The 19,776-nt window shown below is 32.3% G+C and overlaps 1 protein-coding gene across 5 annotated transcripts in view; it reads right to left on the bottom strand.

The window, feature by feature from the left end:
* LOC128211857 (interstitial collagenase-like) overlaps window positions 1–19,776 on the bottom strand; it is a 103,120-nt gene that overhangs the window by 29,486 nt on the left and 53,858 nt on the right. For 4 of the 5 annotated variants that reach the window (XM_052916957.1, XM_052916955.1, XM_052916960.1 and 1 more), the window contains exon 2: window positions 1,760–1,860. In XM_052916957.1, the coding sequence (XP_052772917.1) occupies window positions 1,760–1,860 (101 nt within the window). Of the gene's footprint in view, window positions 1–1,759; window positions 1,861–15,298; window positions 15,723–19,776 lie in introns of those variants that run through there. The other variant, XM_052916959.1, reaches the window with a different exon arrangement.

Raw genomic sequence — 19,776 nt, 5'->3', positions numbered from 1 at the left:
TATCATAAATCCTCAAAATAAAGACCTTATTTTCAACTGTAATACCGCCATAAATTTAGTATCGTTTAACCTAACGATAATTAACTAGTAAATGATAAGTTTTGGTCGATAAAAATCTGACAAGTGCATTTTACCATGTCCTAATGTGTTTTCAGTCACCGTTTCATCAACCCACGAAACATTAATCATTATTATTAACATTATTTTTCACATAATTGATAACCTTAGTCTTGTAAAACATAATAACATATAATTACATAACACGAAATAAGAAATATGGCAACCATTAATTACATGGCGTGCGGCTTATGGATTGTAGGAATGTGCCAAAATTAGAGCAAGGTAAAGCCTTCTGTCAAACTCACAGTGCAAGAGGCAATTATATAACACTTGTTGTACCGATTTATATGAATAAATTAAACATCATAATTACGCCTCGTAATGTTTTCTGTCACTAATCTACGTCACAGAAATTAAATGATGCGGTCGAGTGGTTTTTAGCTGTATGACCGTTTGTCGCTTACGTTGTTTTGACCTATATCAGTGTGTGTATACCACGTGATAAATTACGTCATATATGCTACGTCGGAAGGTAAAATTTTGCTTGAAATGATGACTTAAATCAAATATAACTTTTCTTTAAAAACACCATTTTAAACGAAAGAAAGGGCAGTCTATGCCGCTTAAAGCGCCCCGCATTTGTTTTATTTCCGAAATTTGATTAGGTGATTAGTTTCATCAAACACTTCGACAGATCTGTTTCCAGAATAATGTTTTGACAGAGCTCCGTCAGACGGGCGTATTGTCAAAAGGTTTATCGAAGTGTTTAAAGAAACTAAACTCGCAATCAAACCCTGGTAAAATATCGAAGGCAGGGTAAGCGGCATAGACTGCGCTATATTTCATTTAAAATGGTGAAGAAATAGTAAAGTTATCTTTGTTTAAAGTCATTTTTCAAATCAAAATATTGCCTTCCGACGTAGCATATATTACGTAATTTATCACGTGGTATATACACACTGTATATGGCTGTTTGCTTAGCATCGATTGGAATAAGATATGTTTAAGTCTCCTAAGTGTAAGAACCCAATAACTGCTACTAATTATACATGCGTTTATTGCTTTCGTGCACTAAGGTGGCATCGGTCAATACCCTTAACCAAAGTTTAAAGGCGGTGTGCAATGACTGCTCAAAACACATCGTGATTATTGAGTTATTTGAAGGTTTAAACCCAGCCCTATATTTTGAAGCAATTCAATGATGCAATATAAGACTCTATTATGTATGGCATATGCTGAATTCATCTTTAGGTTATACTGTAAAATCAATGTTTCTTTTTTCTATCAAACTTGAACAAGGCAAAACATTTTTGTGTTAAATGCAAATTTAATTTAAAATTTAATTATAAGTCTCTTTTAATGGCGAACCCGGCCTCCTTTTTGAATGGTAAAAGAAAAATCAAGCTTTCTTAAAACCTACTTAACTTTTAATATACTGTTTGGAAGAAGCCCTAAAGATCAAAATCAACATTATAAAAAATCTGAATTCCAAAACCTATGTAAAAATATTGTAAAGTGCCACTTGCGAGTTCCAAAAATATCAACTTCCTCCAAATTCCTTTGAAAAATATCGAATGATAAATGTAAATAAAAACTCTAAATTCCCTGGTTCTTCAGTATGTAAAACACACTAGTGATTCAGTCTAGAATTTACCACTCGAATTATATGCCTTTTTAATGTTTTGTATTCAATTCTTACCTTATTGCATGTTTTCTGTCCACTTTTGAGTGCACTTGTATTTCCGTGGGTGCGATTTCATTTGGAAGTGTCTTTAAATACCCGTATTGCTCCAGAAAAGCCTGCAAATATAAACAAATAAGTTGTTCGTAACCCATCGGAAATTATAATGAATGCATTCTGTAAAAGAGGTCATTCGGCAGCACAAATTGCATACAGAATGTACAATAAGCACTTCCTATATGCTATATAAATATTCAAGATGTGTACATGTAAGACCATTGCATGAACACATTGTTCTAAATATATAAAAAGAACATGTATGTTGTACTTTGTACTAGTCTAAATGTTTATTGACAGCAATGGTAGGCTCAACACTGCCAATGCCCTCTGGTACAATTTCAAGCGGAATTCAAACGATATCTGACCCCGAAGTAATCTACAGCAAGTCATATTTATGAAAATCTCTTTTTCTAAATTTTCACTGAGAGTAGAAACTTCTTTCTCTTTTAATCATACAATTTAATGAAGACATAACACGTTCACTGAACCAAAAGCTTTCGTAAAATCGATGATTCCTGTGAAAAACGATTGAAAATGAAATTTTACCATGAATTACTGTGAGTTTTCTTTATTAACAAAGGATAAGTTATTCAAAACGACCAGTACATATTGGCAAACTTATAATATCCGAAATTGATAATAATAATATCAGTTTGAGCATATTTATAGTACTCAGTCCAATATCTTACTAAATAATTGTGGTCAATGTTGCACGTTCGTTTTCTTATGACATACAATTTCGAACATGTGTAAAAAAATCTGTGAAGAATACATCTAAACATTTTCAGAAATGTTCAGCTTCTTCAATTTAAGGATTCTGGGTTTCAGCATTAATGAAATGTGGTGTAAAAACATGCTTTTTCTTCTACGTTTTCAGCTAGACTATGTTACCAAATATTCTTATCGATGGTTATATATGTCTATAAGGAGTCAAAAGAGCGCATAAATTATGAAAGAATCCCTATAATTTACGCTTTATTTTTCCTGACCGTGAATGATATATTACCTCAAAATGTACGCCCACAGGGCATGACCTGTATAATTAGGGTAATATGAGTCCGTGGGGTTAACATTGTTTGTTTTGAGATTCTACATACTTGGAGTTACGGTTTGAAAAATGTATTTTATTTTGCAACAGAAGTCTTTTTGTGTCTATTTTTCTTCTTTTCAATTGTAAATGCTTTGTGCGTAGAGCATTCGATTATTGTTTGTTCTTGTTAAATTAGGGTTCTTCAAGGGGTCTGTTTTGCCGTGAATGATCACTTAGGACCTTGTTAGCGCTGATAGAGTATAGTAAGCGATGTTTACATGAAATTTCACACTTCCATTAATATTGTTGATTTTTACTAATTGAAAAGATCCCCGATAAGGGTTAAAGGTATCGCGTTTGGTTGATTAATTTTCGTTCCCGCGTGGCTTCAAATACATAATGGCAGTTTGTCAAAGATCATTAATTTCCTCTGGGAATAGAGTCCGAATGCCGACCACCTGGGACTAAGTATCTCTGTTGGTAAACAAAATAAAGACTTGTATGCATATTGGTATTTGGATTTCGATTGGACCAAAACAGCTTTTGGGAAAACCTTGACAGCTGTCACACGGCATTTGGGCGCAAGCTGCAGTAAAGGTTTCTGGCCAAGAGATTCTTCAGAACTGTTGAATGAACAAAAACCGGCCTAGTTCTAATATATGGACCTGAGAAGCAATGTTCACTCGCGAGAAACAACACACGCTATTCGCGAGGACACACAAGATACATTCAACCGCATTGAAATTAACAATTTTAACCATCACTGCGAGGAGATGACATTAAACGTTCAGTATCAATTGATTTCCCGCCATAGGGAACACCATAAGTGTTGCACTTACCATCGTTGTCAGTGAACACTCTCAATAAAACTGAGAATGAAGTTTTTACATTTGGATGTATTCTTGTGAATCCCTTAGACTATTTTTCCAGTACATATTTTTAACTTCATAGAACAGCATGAGAACCCTTATCGGAGCCAGCATCAAGAATAGAAATACTTAACATTATACATACAATGTTGTCCAATTGTATGAGTCATGATTAATTTGATATTTACATGATAAGCTAACGTTGGTATTAATAAGTATAGACATTCATTGCCATGTCTGAATCATTTTGCTTTACAGAATAAAAAATCATATTAATAAATTTGAGCGGTCTGTCAAATCAAGTCTTGTAAGCATTCGCAGAAGGAGATTATGTTGTATTATAGAGTAATAACATGTCATTGACACGACAGCTACGCCTTCGTGTGTATGAAATCTGATTAAGTTTTCAATTAATACAGATATACCCTCTGATACTTTTATCAGATGAAGTGCATTTTCAATGTAGCGAACACTCTTTACCCGGACTAAATCAACATAACGAGTGTCTTTAAATTGTGGGTTGTACAAAGAGTTTATTTATCAGCTGGTCCTAATGAAAGAGTTTATTTATAAGCTTGTCCTTTTGAAATAATTCTTTATAACCTGGTTACATTGAAAGGGTTTGAATCCTAATCAGGATGCACACCCATGTTTGTAGTTCGATTTTGATGATTTTTTTTTAAATTGAATAGCAAAAATAACAAATCCTTCCATTGAAGTGTCATCATAAACAAAATGATTATCTACGATGTCTGTCCAGATGTCAATGAATGTGAAATTTAATAAAATCAGTTTAAATCAATATTTAGTATACTTCACTAAAATAATTGGTTGCTTTTCATGTTTAGATGATATAGTTTCAATGACTAAAAGCTGGTATAATACATAGGGGATGGTATAGCATGATACCGAAAGTCGAATTTGATTGTATCTTGAAGCAAGCAATGATACAATTTCACAATTCAATTGACTTACATAACAATTTTAGTTCGACGATATAAGGTCCTCTCGCATAGAATTGCTAAGTGATTTGCGCATGCGCTAGGCTACCGTGTAATACGAATGTAGAAAACACAGTGTGTACTACGAATTTTATTCCGGTTTCCATTTTTTATTTTTGATCAAACAATATTTTAGAAGGACATTTAATGGGTATGATATACATGGTACTATCTAACGTCGGGGTTTCTTCGTATTTGCAAAACTCTATTGCTCTGACCAACGTTTATATCTTATTCGAGAGAAGAAAGACAAACTGCTCTGAGTGACAGAACATAAATAACAGATATGACCTTTTCGCATTCACCCCTCAAATCAAAGCAACGCCGACCGTCATTTAACCTTATATAAGTACTTATACAGGGATTAAATTTCGCCAATACATAATAGCACATTGTAGTTTGATCCAATGCCTTGAAAAAAATACCTAATAAACAACCTCCGACAAATGACCAGGCAGAGCCTGTATACGCGTCACTTTAATTGACCCTTATATGGTAACACCTATGGCAGAGACTTAGAGCAATGAACTCTAGTAACCTATTTGTTAGAGTCTAGAACATTTTGCACTTGACAATAAATTATGTTAAGTTTGTAAATATTTCATGCAAATATAGATATAATTTTATGTAAGAGCATCGTACGAAATACATTGTGCTAAAATTTATCGGAACGTGTGGCAGCCTTAAGTTGTTTATTATGCTTATTGTTTAATTGTTATGGACTAGATGACGTTATATCATAATTTCACTTCTATTTATTGCAAAAAGATGTCTTTTTAATTATTTAACAATGTCATAAAAAACACTGAATTAAATTTATGCAAATTTTAACAGTGCAAATTAAATATTAGAAAAGTAGTTTTAAGTGCATGTGTGTGTTTAAATATTTTACAATTGTATAATTGCATAATAAAATACAACAATTATCTTTACGGATTAAATTAACTTTAAGTTATAAATTCTTCATATCGAAAAGATTAATTATGTCAATGCACATAAAAAAACCGCAACCAATTAATAATGAGCAAAATCAAATCACCCAGTGGCATGCATTAAATTCATAACTTAAAAATAACCAAATTTCAACCTAGTTAGACCTATAGCATAACATTCAATCTTTTTTTATCTGATATAGATGTTCGTATTACCTTGTAGTGTAAAAATACGGCCCTCAATTGAATTGATAGCGTGCCCCTTTTTGTATGAAACAGTCATGCATAAATAACATTTACTTAAAATACTTAAAATGAATTGAAACGAGTTTCATATTAGCCTTTAACGATTTTTAAAAAGCAACATTTACAATGTAAGAGATGGGTATCGCTGGTTTCGGATATGACATTTCGTTTGGCTTAAATGACCCATGAAATATATAAATTCTTTTCTCCACAAAATCGTCTATACTTACGACACGCGATGGAGCAAAATTCTTAATGGCGTGATTATCAGGTACTTAATAGTCGGAAGTTCAGTTTTAAAGTCTATTGAAAACAAATTAAAGGCACGGTAAAGGTCAAAATGTCGCACGCGATGTTATTTGTCCATTGTAAGATAGTAGTACTTAACATTACTTGTTGCAAGCCCATAGTATGAGCATATCAACAGGGGCGTAACTTGGACAATTTTAATGTACATTTCAATCCTTCTTGCACCCTTATGCATTTTTGGACAAACATATCTCAAAATCATAATATCTTGAGGCCGATGTAACACACATTCGTAGGTTCACACAGATACGCATCTGATTGCCATTCTTTGTAGCACTTTTCCTCCTACATTTTTTGAAGACATTGCCATATGTCAGACATGCATGGACATATGACATATGCTTTTGATAATCAACACTAGCTTTAACATTATATGGAGTTGGAATATAGTTTTCTTCCTTTGCCCTTTTGATATTAGAATTATCTGTATTTCATCTTTCGCATACGTGAAAGCCTCATAGTTAATATATCCAGAATAATTGTATAAATCAATATCTTTTCAAACAAGATAATGTACAAATATAATGTATTAGGGCTTCGTAAAGTGTACTGCAGTTATGATCTAGGAACTTGTGCATCCAAAAGTGAAAACTATGTATAGACTGTTCATGAAAAAGATAACATTAGATATAGAAGAATAACTAAACTCAAGGACATTTTCTTAGACTGTCAGTTATTTGGAGTTTCTGGGTTAAACTATATGCTACACCCTTCGTGATGAAACAATGTTTAAATGATGTTCGTAGCAGTCCCATGTGCGTCTGAGCTTTCAAAAGGTTTATCTTTGGGTCTTTTTGTGTGACTGATGTCCATAAGTTGGCTGCGATTATTTTATTTATAAATGATAGGCTTTGATGGCTGTAATTGTTTGTTTTAAAAATGCTAAGCCTTGTTGGTTTGATGGCTGCGATTTGTCATTGTATAAATGCTAAGCTTTGTTGGCTTGATAGCTGCGATTATTTATTTTATAAATGCTAAGCCCTTTGGCTTGATTGCTGCGATCATTTGTTTTTTAAATGCCAAGCTCAAGTATTGTTTCTTTCTTTGGTTATAAGGTCTCCAAATAAAACTAGACTCAAGTTTAATGTCGTCTAATGGGCATGTCCGATTCAGATAGTACTTTTTTGTTGGTGAGTGCATTGTGAAGGCGAGTGTCCGCAAATACAATGTTTCAATACGGCCACCAAAACCTTTATCGAAAGACACAGTATTGTTATAAAGTAATCGTTTTACTTGCTGGATATAAGTTCCTTCATATGTGGTTGAAGTCATGTCCCTACCGTTTGATTTTATTAAGGTTTAATTTGGTCACGTTAGGGTAGAACGATCTCTGATAAGATTGATAATGTGACGATAAGCAATCGTATTTGTAAATATGCAGAAACGCAATTGTAAGTACAATAACAATACATAAAGAAATGCGTTATCACTGTTAAGAAATTAAATAGCAGTTTATAAGATTTTAAAATGGATGTAAATCAGCCTTTTTGCCATTAATGTCACATTTGCAGTGTAAGTGCTTTTCGAATCTGACATTAAACACGGATTTATGATGTAAAACATTGCTGTTGCCTTAGATTTATTAGTCTAAACAATTTAAAACAATTCTATTTTATCAGATAAAAATTAAGTTTTTGTAATATTTGAAATTGCGTAGAAATATCATGGAATTAAACGGCTTTTTTGTACTTCATTCAATCCGTACAACAAAGCAATTGTTGTTGCTTGCAAACAACCAAATAGCCATGTCGTATACATTTTGTTATAGTTATTTTTTAACCATTAATATGTACAAATTCTTGGTTTGTCCAGTTTTTCTATACAAACTATTGTTTGTGCATTAATTGTGCACCTCCTGCAAAAGGGGCATTGGTATGACTAAGAATTTTTCGCACAAAGACAAGAGCGCAGTTTGCCAAGGATAAGGCCACTTAGTATTAAAGTATATGATACTCATTGGTCGTGGATATTGTAATAAAATAAATCACTTAGGCACTGTTCATTATTGGATAACTAAACGAACAACCATGTAATGAACATAATAAATGATTGGATAAGAAAAACTGATTGACCCCCAACTTTCCCACTGAACACATCTAATGTGGTAACCCCATTACTTGTTGGTAGAGACGATATTCAAATGAGCATATAATCTATTTGTATTGACGTGTGTGTTGATTGCTGATGGACGGTTTAGTTGGATTTTGTTATTTGTACTATAATGGTAACTACAGTCAAAATGCAAGCACGCAAGCCAACATCACGTTTCAAAGTTCAAGGATTAAGGCACAACAAAGGCCAGACAAGACACACATATAGTTACAAGAGAACAAGCTTAACACAACTATAAACACGTCGTCATTGGTAAACGTCAGTGAAAACTAAGAAAAAAAACCACTTTGGGTTAAAACCGGTTTACGAGCGCTAAGACCACAATAGGGTTTCGGCTGATGGCCTTACTCCTGTAGTTTATAGTGCATCATTATAAAACGACAACATACATCTTCTTTGTGATGAGCCTAATTTGATGTATAACTCCTTATCGATATGACAAAAAGTATTATTGTTATTATCAATATTATTATTATTATTATTATTATTATTATTATTATTATTATTATTATTATTATTATAATTATTAAACTGTTCTTTAAAACAACATATTTTAAATAAAACTCAGTATGTATAAGGTCAAGGACATACTACGTTTTTCACTGCTTGAAAATCTAAACTAAGATGATAAATTAGATGATCCCTGACGGTTGTTTGAAGATTGAATGTCAATGTCTAAACTCCAATAATTGGAGAAACCTTGAGGAATCATGTGAAACTGACATGATGTTGCTAGAAACATTTAATTAAGTGTTTAAAAAAAAACCAAAAAATTTCACACGTTTTTACTTACGCTGCTCAAAATGTCTATTTGCAAACGTATGCATTGATCCATACTTTAATAACAATTATCTTGTTGATCGTCCAAATATAGCACAGCTCACTGAATGCTTTAATCACACAGGATTAGAATTGCGTGCGACTATATATATATATATATATATATATATATATATATATATATATATATATATATATATATATATATATATATATAGTAATGATACTAATGATAGTATCGTGTCACTGCAATTTAAGTTATTTCAGCATTCTAGCCCGAAAGTTGGCATCAAATTGCAACTTTACATATCTAGAATTCAGCATTTTTAAATAAAGTATTTTATTTAATTTTGAGTTTTAATTTAGTACAATCCTTTGCAGAATATTGCAAGGTCATTAAGAAGCCACGGCAGGGCTCGGTGTCCATTTCAATGAACGTGGAACATTATTTTGTGGGTTTTTATAGAAGAGGTGTCATAAAGCGTTTATGAAATAATTAATCATTTTTGAAAATGATACCTCCAACCTTTTACTGTGTAAATATATAAACTATTTGAATACATGTCATCTTGATAAAAGACCCTGATGCTTTTAAATCTGGTAAAATATACTACAAATGTAAGTTGGTTTGAGACATCCAAGGCATTAAGACAAATTAGTTTTCTCCCTCCTAATAACATAAGAAGAGCAAGACGGTATTTAAAAAGGCATTAACATTGGAGATGCATAATCGGGACCCCGACTGGCGAATCGCTGTGTCAGATATCCCCCATGTGCACATCGTGATAGGTATCGTCATTTTTCCTTACTTGCATAGAACACACCTTATATAATAAGGGTGGATTCGTGTATCAAAGAAAGAAAAGAATGGCCATAGAAAAGCGTATAATAGTTTTTGAATCGCTAAGTACAATCTTACTATGATAATTGTGTACACTACATTGAAAGTGTATATCAAATAACCAAAACTCATTAAAATGGATTTAAATTTATTTATAACATACAGTTAGCAACACGCGGTTTTGGTGTTAATATTTCTTCTCGTTATCACGACATTCTCATAATTTATTTTTATTTTTGATATCAATAGGTTTTCGTAATTTGTGTATCTCTAGTATCGATTTTTTTGTGTTTAGTAATAATGCGCAAAAAAAGAGTAAACTTTGAATAAAACATACCATCTGTGCTTATATTTTCCTGTCAAATACTTACTATTTACTTATGAGTCGACATTCTTTTCAACTGCTTTCACGTTTACACATTCTTATATATAGGAATATTTTAATTTTACCCGTGTTTACGAATGTTATTCAAAAATGTTTATTTGCAAACGTTTATAAACATTCCGTACTTAAAAATAAAAATATTCTTGTTGTTGGTTCATCTTTAAAACAGCTCACTGAATGCTTTAATCACGCATGATAAGAATCCTATGCGGCCATAAAGTAATGGTTATCTCCTGTCATTGCAATTCAAGCTATCAAAACATTCTAACATGAAAATTGACATCTAATGTTCTTGTTGTTTGTTCATCTCACAGCTCATTGAATGCTTCAATCACACAGGATAGGAATTGTGTGCGGCCATATTCTGATGATTATATCGTGTCAATTCAAGATATTAAAGCATTGTATCCTGAAAGTTGACATCTAATTGCAATATAACACATCACGAATTTAGCTTATCTAATAGTTCATATAAATTTGCGGAATAATCTAATACAATCCTTTGCAGAATGGAGTGAGGCCATAATGAAGTTGACATCTAATTGCAATATTACAAATCTAAAATTTAGCATATTAAAAGTATGGCATTTAATTTTGTATAACAATTTAAAAAAATAATCATTGCAGAATATAGCGAGATCATTATGATACCACGGCAGGGCTCGGTGTCCATTTCGATAGATGTAGTGCATTCTTTGCAAGTTTCTATAGAATAGGTGTCCTAAAGTATGTATGACATGATTTATCTATTTTTGAAAATGATACCTCCAACCTTTTACGGTGTAAAGAAACAAACTATTTGAATAAATGTCATCCTGTTTAACGACCCTGATGCTTTTATTTTCGTTAAAAAAGTATACAAGTGTAACTTGTTTTAAATTACCCTGGCTTGGCATTCATTTCATAAAGATTCTTAGTAAACATCTTCAACTTAGTGAAAATGATCGCATTTTTGCCATCGAAGATTTTAAATACATTCTATTATTCACCAATTTAAATATACACTCTTATTAGTTCGATTATTTCTTGCCAATCTCCATATTTTGAGTGTACAATCATTGTTTTATTTTTACTAATTTGCTTAAAGCACACAGCCCAAAGATTTTAGACAACTAATTTTCTTTAACTCTAAGTAACATCCTCATCAACCACAAGAAAGTTTATCAAATGGCATTAACACGCGGGATGCGTAATCGGGCCCGAGTCCCTATTGGCCAATCATTGTGCCTACTGTACCTCTTGTGTTCATCGCAACAAGTCTCTTTTTTTTGCATCAATTTCTCCTGATATGCATAGAAAACACATTTATTGTAAAGTTATATTCGTGTATCACAGAATGATAAAAAAATGATCAAAAGAAATCATTTTGAATTGTTACGTACAATTTGACTATGGTTCTATTACGCTCGTAGTGATTATCTTATAACATAGATTCCGCAAATTGAATTTTAATATCTTTCGAACGCACTCCATTACTAATGAACGCTACTTCCCTTGCGGTGTCGTTGTTGATATTTATTCTCGTTATCACGAGATAATCATATTTTATTTTTATTTGTGATACTAATAAGACCCATCTTTCCATTTTAACGGAATTAATTTCGTGTGTTTTGTTAAATTGCGCAAACTAAATGTGTATAAAAGTACAAACATTTCTCATTCTGAAAAGACCAAACATTTGGCAGCGCTTTGCTATCATATAAATAAGCGACTGTACTGACGTTCGCAATTAATTCATGTTAAACTTTATTTCCTAAAGACTTACAGAACAGCACCTTGGTCGTTAATAATAATGTTTTAATGTTTCTAAACAAACAGTCAACTTTCTGATAAATGATGGCAAGCGGTTTTAGCATGTACGCCTAACGTAAATATTACAGGCGCTGGAAATAACGGTGCCACTTTTTTTAGCGAGAATTGTGTTTAATGATGTAGAACCGGCGTAAAATAAGCGTGCAAAAAATGATCAATAAATGTCATACCTAACACAATGATATACTGTTATTTCTTTATCTTTCAAACCAGCTAATTAAACAATTCTTCTCTTTAATACTTGCATTGATACTTCTGACTGAAAGTAAGAAAGAAGTCTGGACAATTCCGTTACCTTGACTAACAATATTTTTATACTTTAAGAATGAACATAAAATTTCCATTGTTAGTATATAAATATCGTTGCACCCTTTTCTCACTTTGATAATGTGATCGATTGATTGATTAAATGATCGCATTTTTTTTTTTAAATGGAATTTTTGTGTAATCTAGACGACTTAATTAAAAATTGAATCACAAATTTATACTTATAGCTGTCACAGGAGTGACTAATACCTCCGCAGTTGTTGCAAATTGTAAATTGAAAAAAGGGTCATGTAAGAAATTAGTAGATGTAATCAAAGTAAAACCTGACATACATGTTTGTAGTGCTTAACCAGTGTACCAAGATCCATTGAAATCTAGTTTACCTGTCATGAGATAAAGTTATTGTCCCGACATCGTTTGTTTCCCAAATTCTAAGTTACAAAAGGGACATATCTCTGTAAAATAGTGGTTTGTAACGAAAGACAACCTGTATTTTATGGTGTCTAACATGTACCTACACATATTTAAATCCATCAAACTTGTCAGAGGTTATAGTGCGGACACCGTATTTTTAGCAAATTCTATGTTGAAAAGGGAATATAACTCCGTAGATAATTGGAAGTGAGGAACCTGTGTTTTATTGTGTTAAACATGTAAACCATTATTTATTTATATATGTAGACATTTTCACGAATTATGGCTGGGTAACCGTAGAAAACCAAAAGATCGACCACCGACAAGGTCATTCGTACCTTCGCCCCTAACTTTGATTTGCGGGGGCTTAATACAATATTTAGACTTCTTGTATATTTGACTTTAAAATACACCATTCATTGGTTTGCATTTTATTTTATCACATCAAACCATTTTAAGTTGCCAAAAAGTGGTCCCGTACTTCTATTACGGTAAAGCTCCTACCTTATACAAAGTTATTCCAGATCATTAATTAATCAAATTAAAAAAACAAAAACTGATAATGCAGACTTCATACAAATTGGGTGTCTTGTATTCAGCACATGCAGCTTGCTTGTTTTCTTCAAATGACATGAAATTTACGCAACCAAACACTTGTTTGCAACCATCGCCTGACGTTTTAATTTCAGTTTTATTTCATATATTTAGATACACTAAATTGCAAGACTGTTTTAGACAGTTTTATCATCTCTAAGTGTCAGACATCGAAATAGAATAAAGATTTTTTTACGAATACACGTGGGGAGTATGTTAAGCGAAAGTGAATCTGTTGGACGAACATACTTTCTTGAAGAGAAATTTTCTTGAAGCCAGAAAGCAAACAACGTAAATTCATTCATCTACGCTGCAAGTAGATCGCGTAGTAATTTCAATCTAGCAGTTAAACCTAAGAACTTCATTCGTTGGAATTGTAATCATTTATGCAATAAAACACACCACTGGGAATCAGTTTTAACTTTTTTCTTACAAATTACTCATTAAAACAACTACAAAAACATAATCTTATTTTTTTTTTATTTGTTCTGCTTCTTCTTATGCACCGATATTCATCTGAGGATGTAATCGATGAAAAATGGCCAGGTTGCTCCGATAGATCCAACTGTTCATTGACACCAATTATCAACACCAGCGACCATGTCTAAAGATGTATTCTAGTTTCATATGATATATTTAAGGATTTTGAAGGACTAGAAAAAAATAACTACACTGTGACCGATTATGAGCTTCTTTATGACTGTCATCTAAAATACAAATAAAGCATTGAATGTCAAACAAACTCTCAGCGCGAAAGTGTATTAATTGAAGATGAACAATTATCAATGCACTAAGGCTCACAACAAAGAAACCATTATTTATATTTGCATTGTACTGTGTTTAAACGCAAAATTGTCGTTTCCGGTTAGTATTTTCGACTCCTTTTACAAACAGAAGTAATCAAAAGGAAAACGATAACTTTCAAAACAGTGTCTACAATTATTTAAATCATTTTAACCAATAAATGTCAAGATTGTGATAAATATGTCAGGTTATCTCTGTACGAATATCTTGATCAGAAAAAATAAAGAAAAGAAAATGCAATGTAACTGTAGTTTCATATTTTTGGATTAAATACAATGGAAACCACAGGGACAGCCATAGAAACCAAAGCATAAAATATTATCTTGTTTTAGAGTGACATTGTTCCAGACCTAAAGTTCTCAACGAGATTGTCCTGTTTGGCGTCGATGGCTTAGATATGACAATTTACCATAGAGAATGAACTGAACTGAATATACGTTATACATCAAAGATAAATAAAAGATAAATACAAAATGCACAACAAAGAAAGTTTTTTCATGACTAAATCAAAAAGTTCACCTTTCTTCATATTGCTATCAACGAGCGAGTTAGTAACTTTCACGGGTACACACCAAGCGCACTTATTTACCAGCGTCATCAGTATTATACAATAGACTTACAATTTAGAAAAAAAATCGGAGTGCTATTAAGCTATTACGGTATCTATTTTCGTGCCATTAAATACATATGCTCACCCTTTGAACAAGCAGCTATTACATGATAAAGGTAAATATTATCTCCCGACCTTACATGTATATCAACTGTTAAATTATAACGCATGTGTTCATAAGGTTTAATGTATTTGGTTACACCTACCTAACCATATATAAATAAATTTGCATTATATAGGCATCGATTACACAAATTGCACTGTGATATAAAAGCCTGACCCATGGTTTAATAAAACGCGAAATAATTACTTTATCATGAAAGGAAAGCCACTTACAATAATCAACTATTGTGTTTTCCCCCACCCCCACACACAATGAACGGTTATATGTTTATAATGTATACTTATTTTTTTGGTAATCTGATGTATCAACACATTCCGCAAGACACTAAAACACAGTGTAAGTAAAAGCGTAAAGTCGGAGCACTTACGTCGACGTCGAAACCCCATCTACCTTCCAGTTTCCGTCGACGCTTAAAATATTTCTTCTCTTCTTTTGTAAGTTTATTAGATTTTGGATTATTTTTAATCAATGAGTTTGAGGAAATATGACCACGAGTTGACACAGCCGTTGCTAGGAAAGCATGGCCGAAACAGAACCAAGCAGCACAAAAAGCGCATATCCATGTCTTACTGACCATCATCGTATATTATGTTTGCTTATTCCTATTTGAAATCAAGAAAATAAATGAATCCCAGGTTATCTAAAAGTATTAAAATATATCTTCCATTCCATTGATTGAATCACGTTTTTTGCAAATCACTTAAAATCCATGTCTGAGTGCATCCGCTGTAAACATTTTAAAAATGCAGTTTTCCATTGAATAAATCCGTTATGGTTAACATACCCCTACAATAGTCACATTGCGATACTTTGATAGCAGCATTTAAACCCTCAAACTACATTCATTTTCACCTTACTGCTCTGAATGGCTCTGTACACCTTGGGCTGATTATTTATATAAACCAATGAGTGTATGCTTAACCTTCAATATCTCCTCTAGTTTTTGAAAGCGAAATAAAATGTCGATTGTGCGAATTAATATGAACATGTTTACTATGGCTTAAAATAAAGCTTATTTAGTTTATTTAGTTTTTTTATCAATAAGATTCAATATTTAAGATTCAATTTATTTATTAAGTAATTTGAACACAATCGTATTCCTCACTACATGATCAAAATATAATTCAATTATACAAATATACAATGATAACAGAATGTGAGAGACGACAGCTATAATATGATCACTATTAATAATCAGTATTTTGCACATTAAATATGTACTAAATAGTGTTAAAATTGACATTGAGGATGGACAAATAAGCGTTAAGCAAAATATTTAAATTCTATTTGTCACGAAGAGTGGCGTATCATATAACAAGCATGTACTTTGTAAACAATCAAATTGTATGAAGAAATATTATAAGTATATATATATATATATAAATAGAGTTAAATTCTAAACGTAAGCCTTACCTAAGTGATAGTGGTTACGAAACAATATTTACAATGTTATGACGTCGCTGTGCGTTTAAAACAGTTCACTTGATCAGCGTTGTGTCATAAAAGCAAATTTTACTTCGATATCGTATTATTTGCCATCTTAAACTCATCATTTACTGGGGCCATGGAATATTGCAATAAGAGATGCTCTAAAACGCATTGGCCATTTTCCATCGAAAACAACATCTGATGTATGCCGGTGCATTATTAAAAGTACTTCGTAAATTATTTATAATTATATCAATTAATTGTTAATTGAAGTGCTTAAACGTGTAATCTTTATTGTGAAATTGATTCCCAGTGAAGTTTACTATGGTAAAATGAGTACTTCTCCTAAAATGTCTGCTACTGGGCTTGTTACTCTATTTGGTTTTATTCAGATATAAATATAAATAGTAAGTGCACTGTGAAGGCGGTGATGTCTTAGTGATTTACTGAGTGTTTCAAGTATACCAGAGTATGCCTGTGTTTATTTTTGGCAGTCTACAAAAAATGAGGAAGCTCAGCGATGCCACAGGCGGAGAAAGCTCGCACCATTTTCTGTAGAACGCCAAATTGAACTCTTACTTATTTTTGTTAGCACTAGCTCCGCCCCCTATGTAGTAAGTCACGAGGTCAAATAAAATCAATTGTTGGTTGTACAAAAAGGGAAATGTACCGAAAGATGAACTTTTAGGATAACTTTCGTTAAAAATCAACAAATTGTAGATATTTGGATTCATATAATTACCTCGGTTTGTTTGCATAGTAAAGCTACTGGAATGACATCGTTAAATTTGTCCTTCATAATGAAGTTATGCTCTTTTCAATCACGCTATTCTGATTTCTTTTCTTATGAGAATGAATATCAGCAAAAAACATCATTTTTTTTACTGAATTATGTTACCTTGGCTGTATATAAGAAATCAAACTAAAAAAAAAGTAAATTTAACTTGAATGTTGACAAATAAATATGTTCAATGTGTACTGAATAGTTGTCAATACGATTCAATAGTTGATTACACATCTTATTTAAATTCAGGTTCATGATGTAAGGTTCAACTGCCTCAAGACATAGGAACTCTTAGCTGTCAATCGTTATTCCGCGCAGGCGCAGAGGGAACAACAGTCTAGTGTAGATCAACAAAATACTCCAGAGGATATATGTTTAAAATTACCGTCAAATTTGCTCTAAATGATATGGCGCTACAGTACATGAAAAAAACTCGATTGTCACTGGCTCACAAATATGTGCAAACTCTCATTTTCCAAAGGTCAATGTTTTGCTATGAAGTTATTGGCTGTATGTATGCACCTTTATCTTTTTGTTTTAGTCCGATGGCAATATCAAAGGAAGAGCGAGAAAACTTTCTAAGATTTTCTACTTAAATATCACATAATCCATCTCCTTAGATTTTCGCTCATCTGGTCCCTAGGTTGATCTTTTGGTTTTGTACTCTTTGATGCACAAAATAACAAATAATCCAATTTTGATCTTATATTTACATTTTTTTAATAAAACAAAACTCTAATAATTTTCCAAGATCAACCTAGGGACCAAACCGATCGATTCGAGGCTCGACTGGCCAATATTGTAATGATATTTGCTGCTAGGCTTTATTTGAATAAAGTTTTATTTTGTGACGGGAGTGTTTACTAGGTTGAATTCAATGTCATCAAAAATGAATACATATGTTCAGTTTGGAATTGATAGTGTAACGATCAAAATCGTACTTGTTAAGATGCAGAAATGTATCAAAACGGTACATCCGGACACGATGTATTGCTTCTAAGTAATTAAAATTAAACATTAAAGTAGATGTATATATTTATGCTTTATTTGCAATAAATGTTAGATTTGCGGTCTAGAGGCATTTTGTAAACTTTTAACATGGATTTATGATGTAAAACATAACTGACGCTTTAGATTAATTAGTGTAAACATTTTAAAATAATGATATTAAATCCAACCACTTTCTTGTAATATAAGATGTTGCAAGCCATATTGTTGCATGAGGTTTATTAAAACGGAAACTTTACCGTTTACTAGTACAGTACAGATGACGTCAGCGTGTTGCAAGTAAGGCAGACTATTGCTTGGTTTTTCTGTGTTGTCCGTCTGTGTTGTTTGGGCGGTCAGTGTATGTGTTTTTCGTTCAGTGTATGTTAAGAATAAGCCTTGTGCTTTTAAACAGGGCTTTGTTACTTCTCTTGTCTTCAAATGGAACCTACATTTTCAGGCAATGAAATTGCAGATGGGCAATTATTAGGTGCTAGCTTTATCATTAAGAATTTGTATTTTCGCGGGTGTTCAATGGTCCGCCTTCTGCCACTAATCCGATACACGCTCTACTATGTCAGATTTTCCGTTGACAATGTGTTAGCCAATGGTTGTTAGTCACTTAGATGGCCCGGATTAAACTCTGAATATTCTTTATCATTAAGACAAAGGTCAAGGGCATTGTGTTCATTTTGTGAAAACATGAAAAAAGAATGACCTCTAATCAATATATTAAAAATTTGTAATGCGTTAATATTAGATGATATAATGATGCATTATGATATAATGACAATGTCTCAATTTCCATAATAACATAAACCTTTTGGTGAACCCTGCGTTATGGACAAAAGGTCGTTCGTAAATTTAAATTAAATGCAAAAATAACGCATTGTTTTACACAAGTCCACATACTATGATGCTCAACAACGTTTATATAAATTAGTATGCCCTATTGGGCGTGTCACATAAAAAGTATCAAACGCATTATGTTGTTGATAACTCTATTAAACAACTCACTAAATGAATAAATCATGCTTGATAACATCTGTGTGCGGCCATATACTTATGGCTATAGCAAATTATTGAAATTCGATCTAATCTGGAAACTATTAAGTATTCTAGCCTTCAAGTTATCATCTTTTGCAACATAGCTCAGTTAGTATTTGACATCAGTATCACATTTATGTTTGCAATACAATTTTATACTAGTCGTTTTAGAATACTGTGACGCCATTCTTGGGGCTACGATAGCGTCCGGTGACCATTTCAATTGACGTGGAGTATATAGTTATATACATTTTTTTGCAGTATTCAAAAGAAAACATAATTTATCATATTTGAAAACGGTATTTACCCTTTGACTGTGTAAGGGATCCAAACGGTTCAATAATGTCATCTTGTTTAAGACCTTTATGTTTTTTGATGTAGGTCACAACAAAGTTTACTATTAATGCCCGCCTCTTCAAATAAAAGCTTATAGTTCGCATATTTTAACATCGACGTTCCTTAAATGCATATAAGATACCCTACTGATAATACTGGCTGGTTCTTAAATCATAAAATGAAAATAAATACAAAAGGTAATAATAGAATACTGCGAAGCCATAGCTGGAGCCACGATCGTTCGGTGATCATTTCAATTAATG

The sequence above is a fragment of the Mya arenaria genome, chromosome 12, assembly GCF_026914265.1.
Source record: "Mya arenaria isolate MELC-2E11 chromosome 12, ASM2691426v1".
NCBI classification, from domain to species: Eukaryota; Metazoa; Mollusca; class Bivalvia; order Myida; family Myidae; genus Mya; species Mya arenaria.
This window is presented reverse-complemented; position numbering and strand designations above follow the sequence as displayed.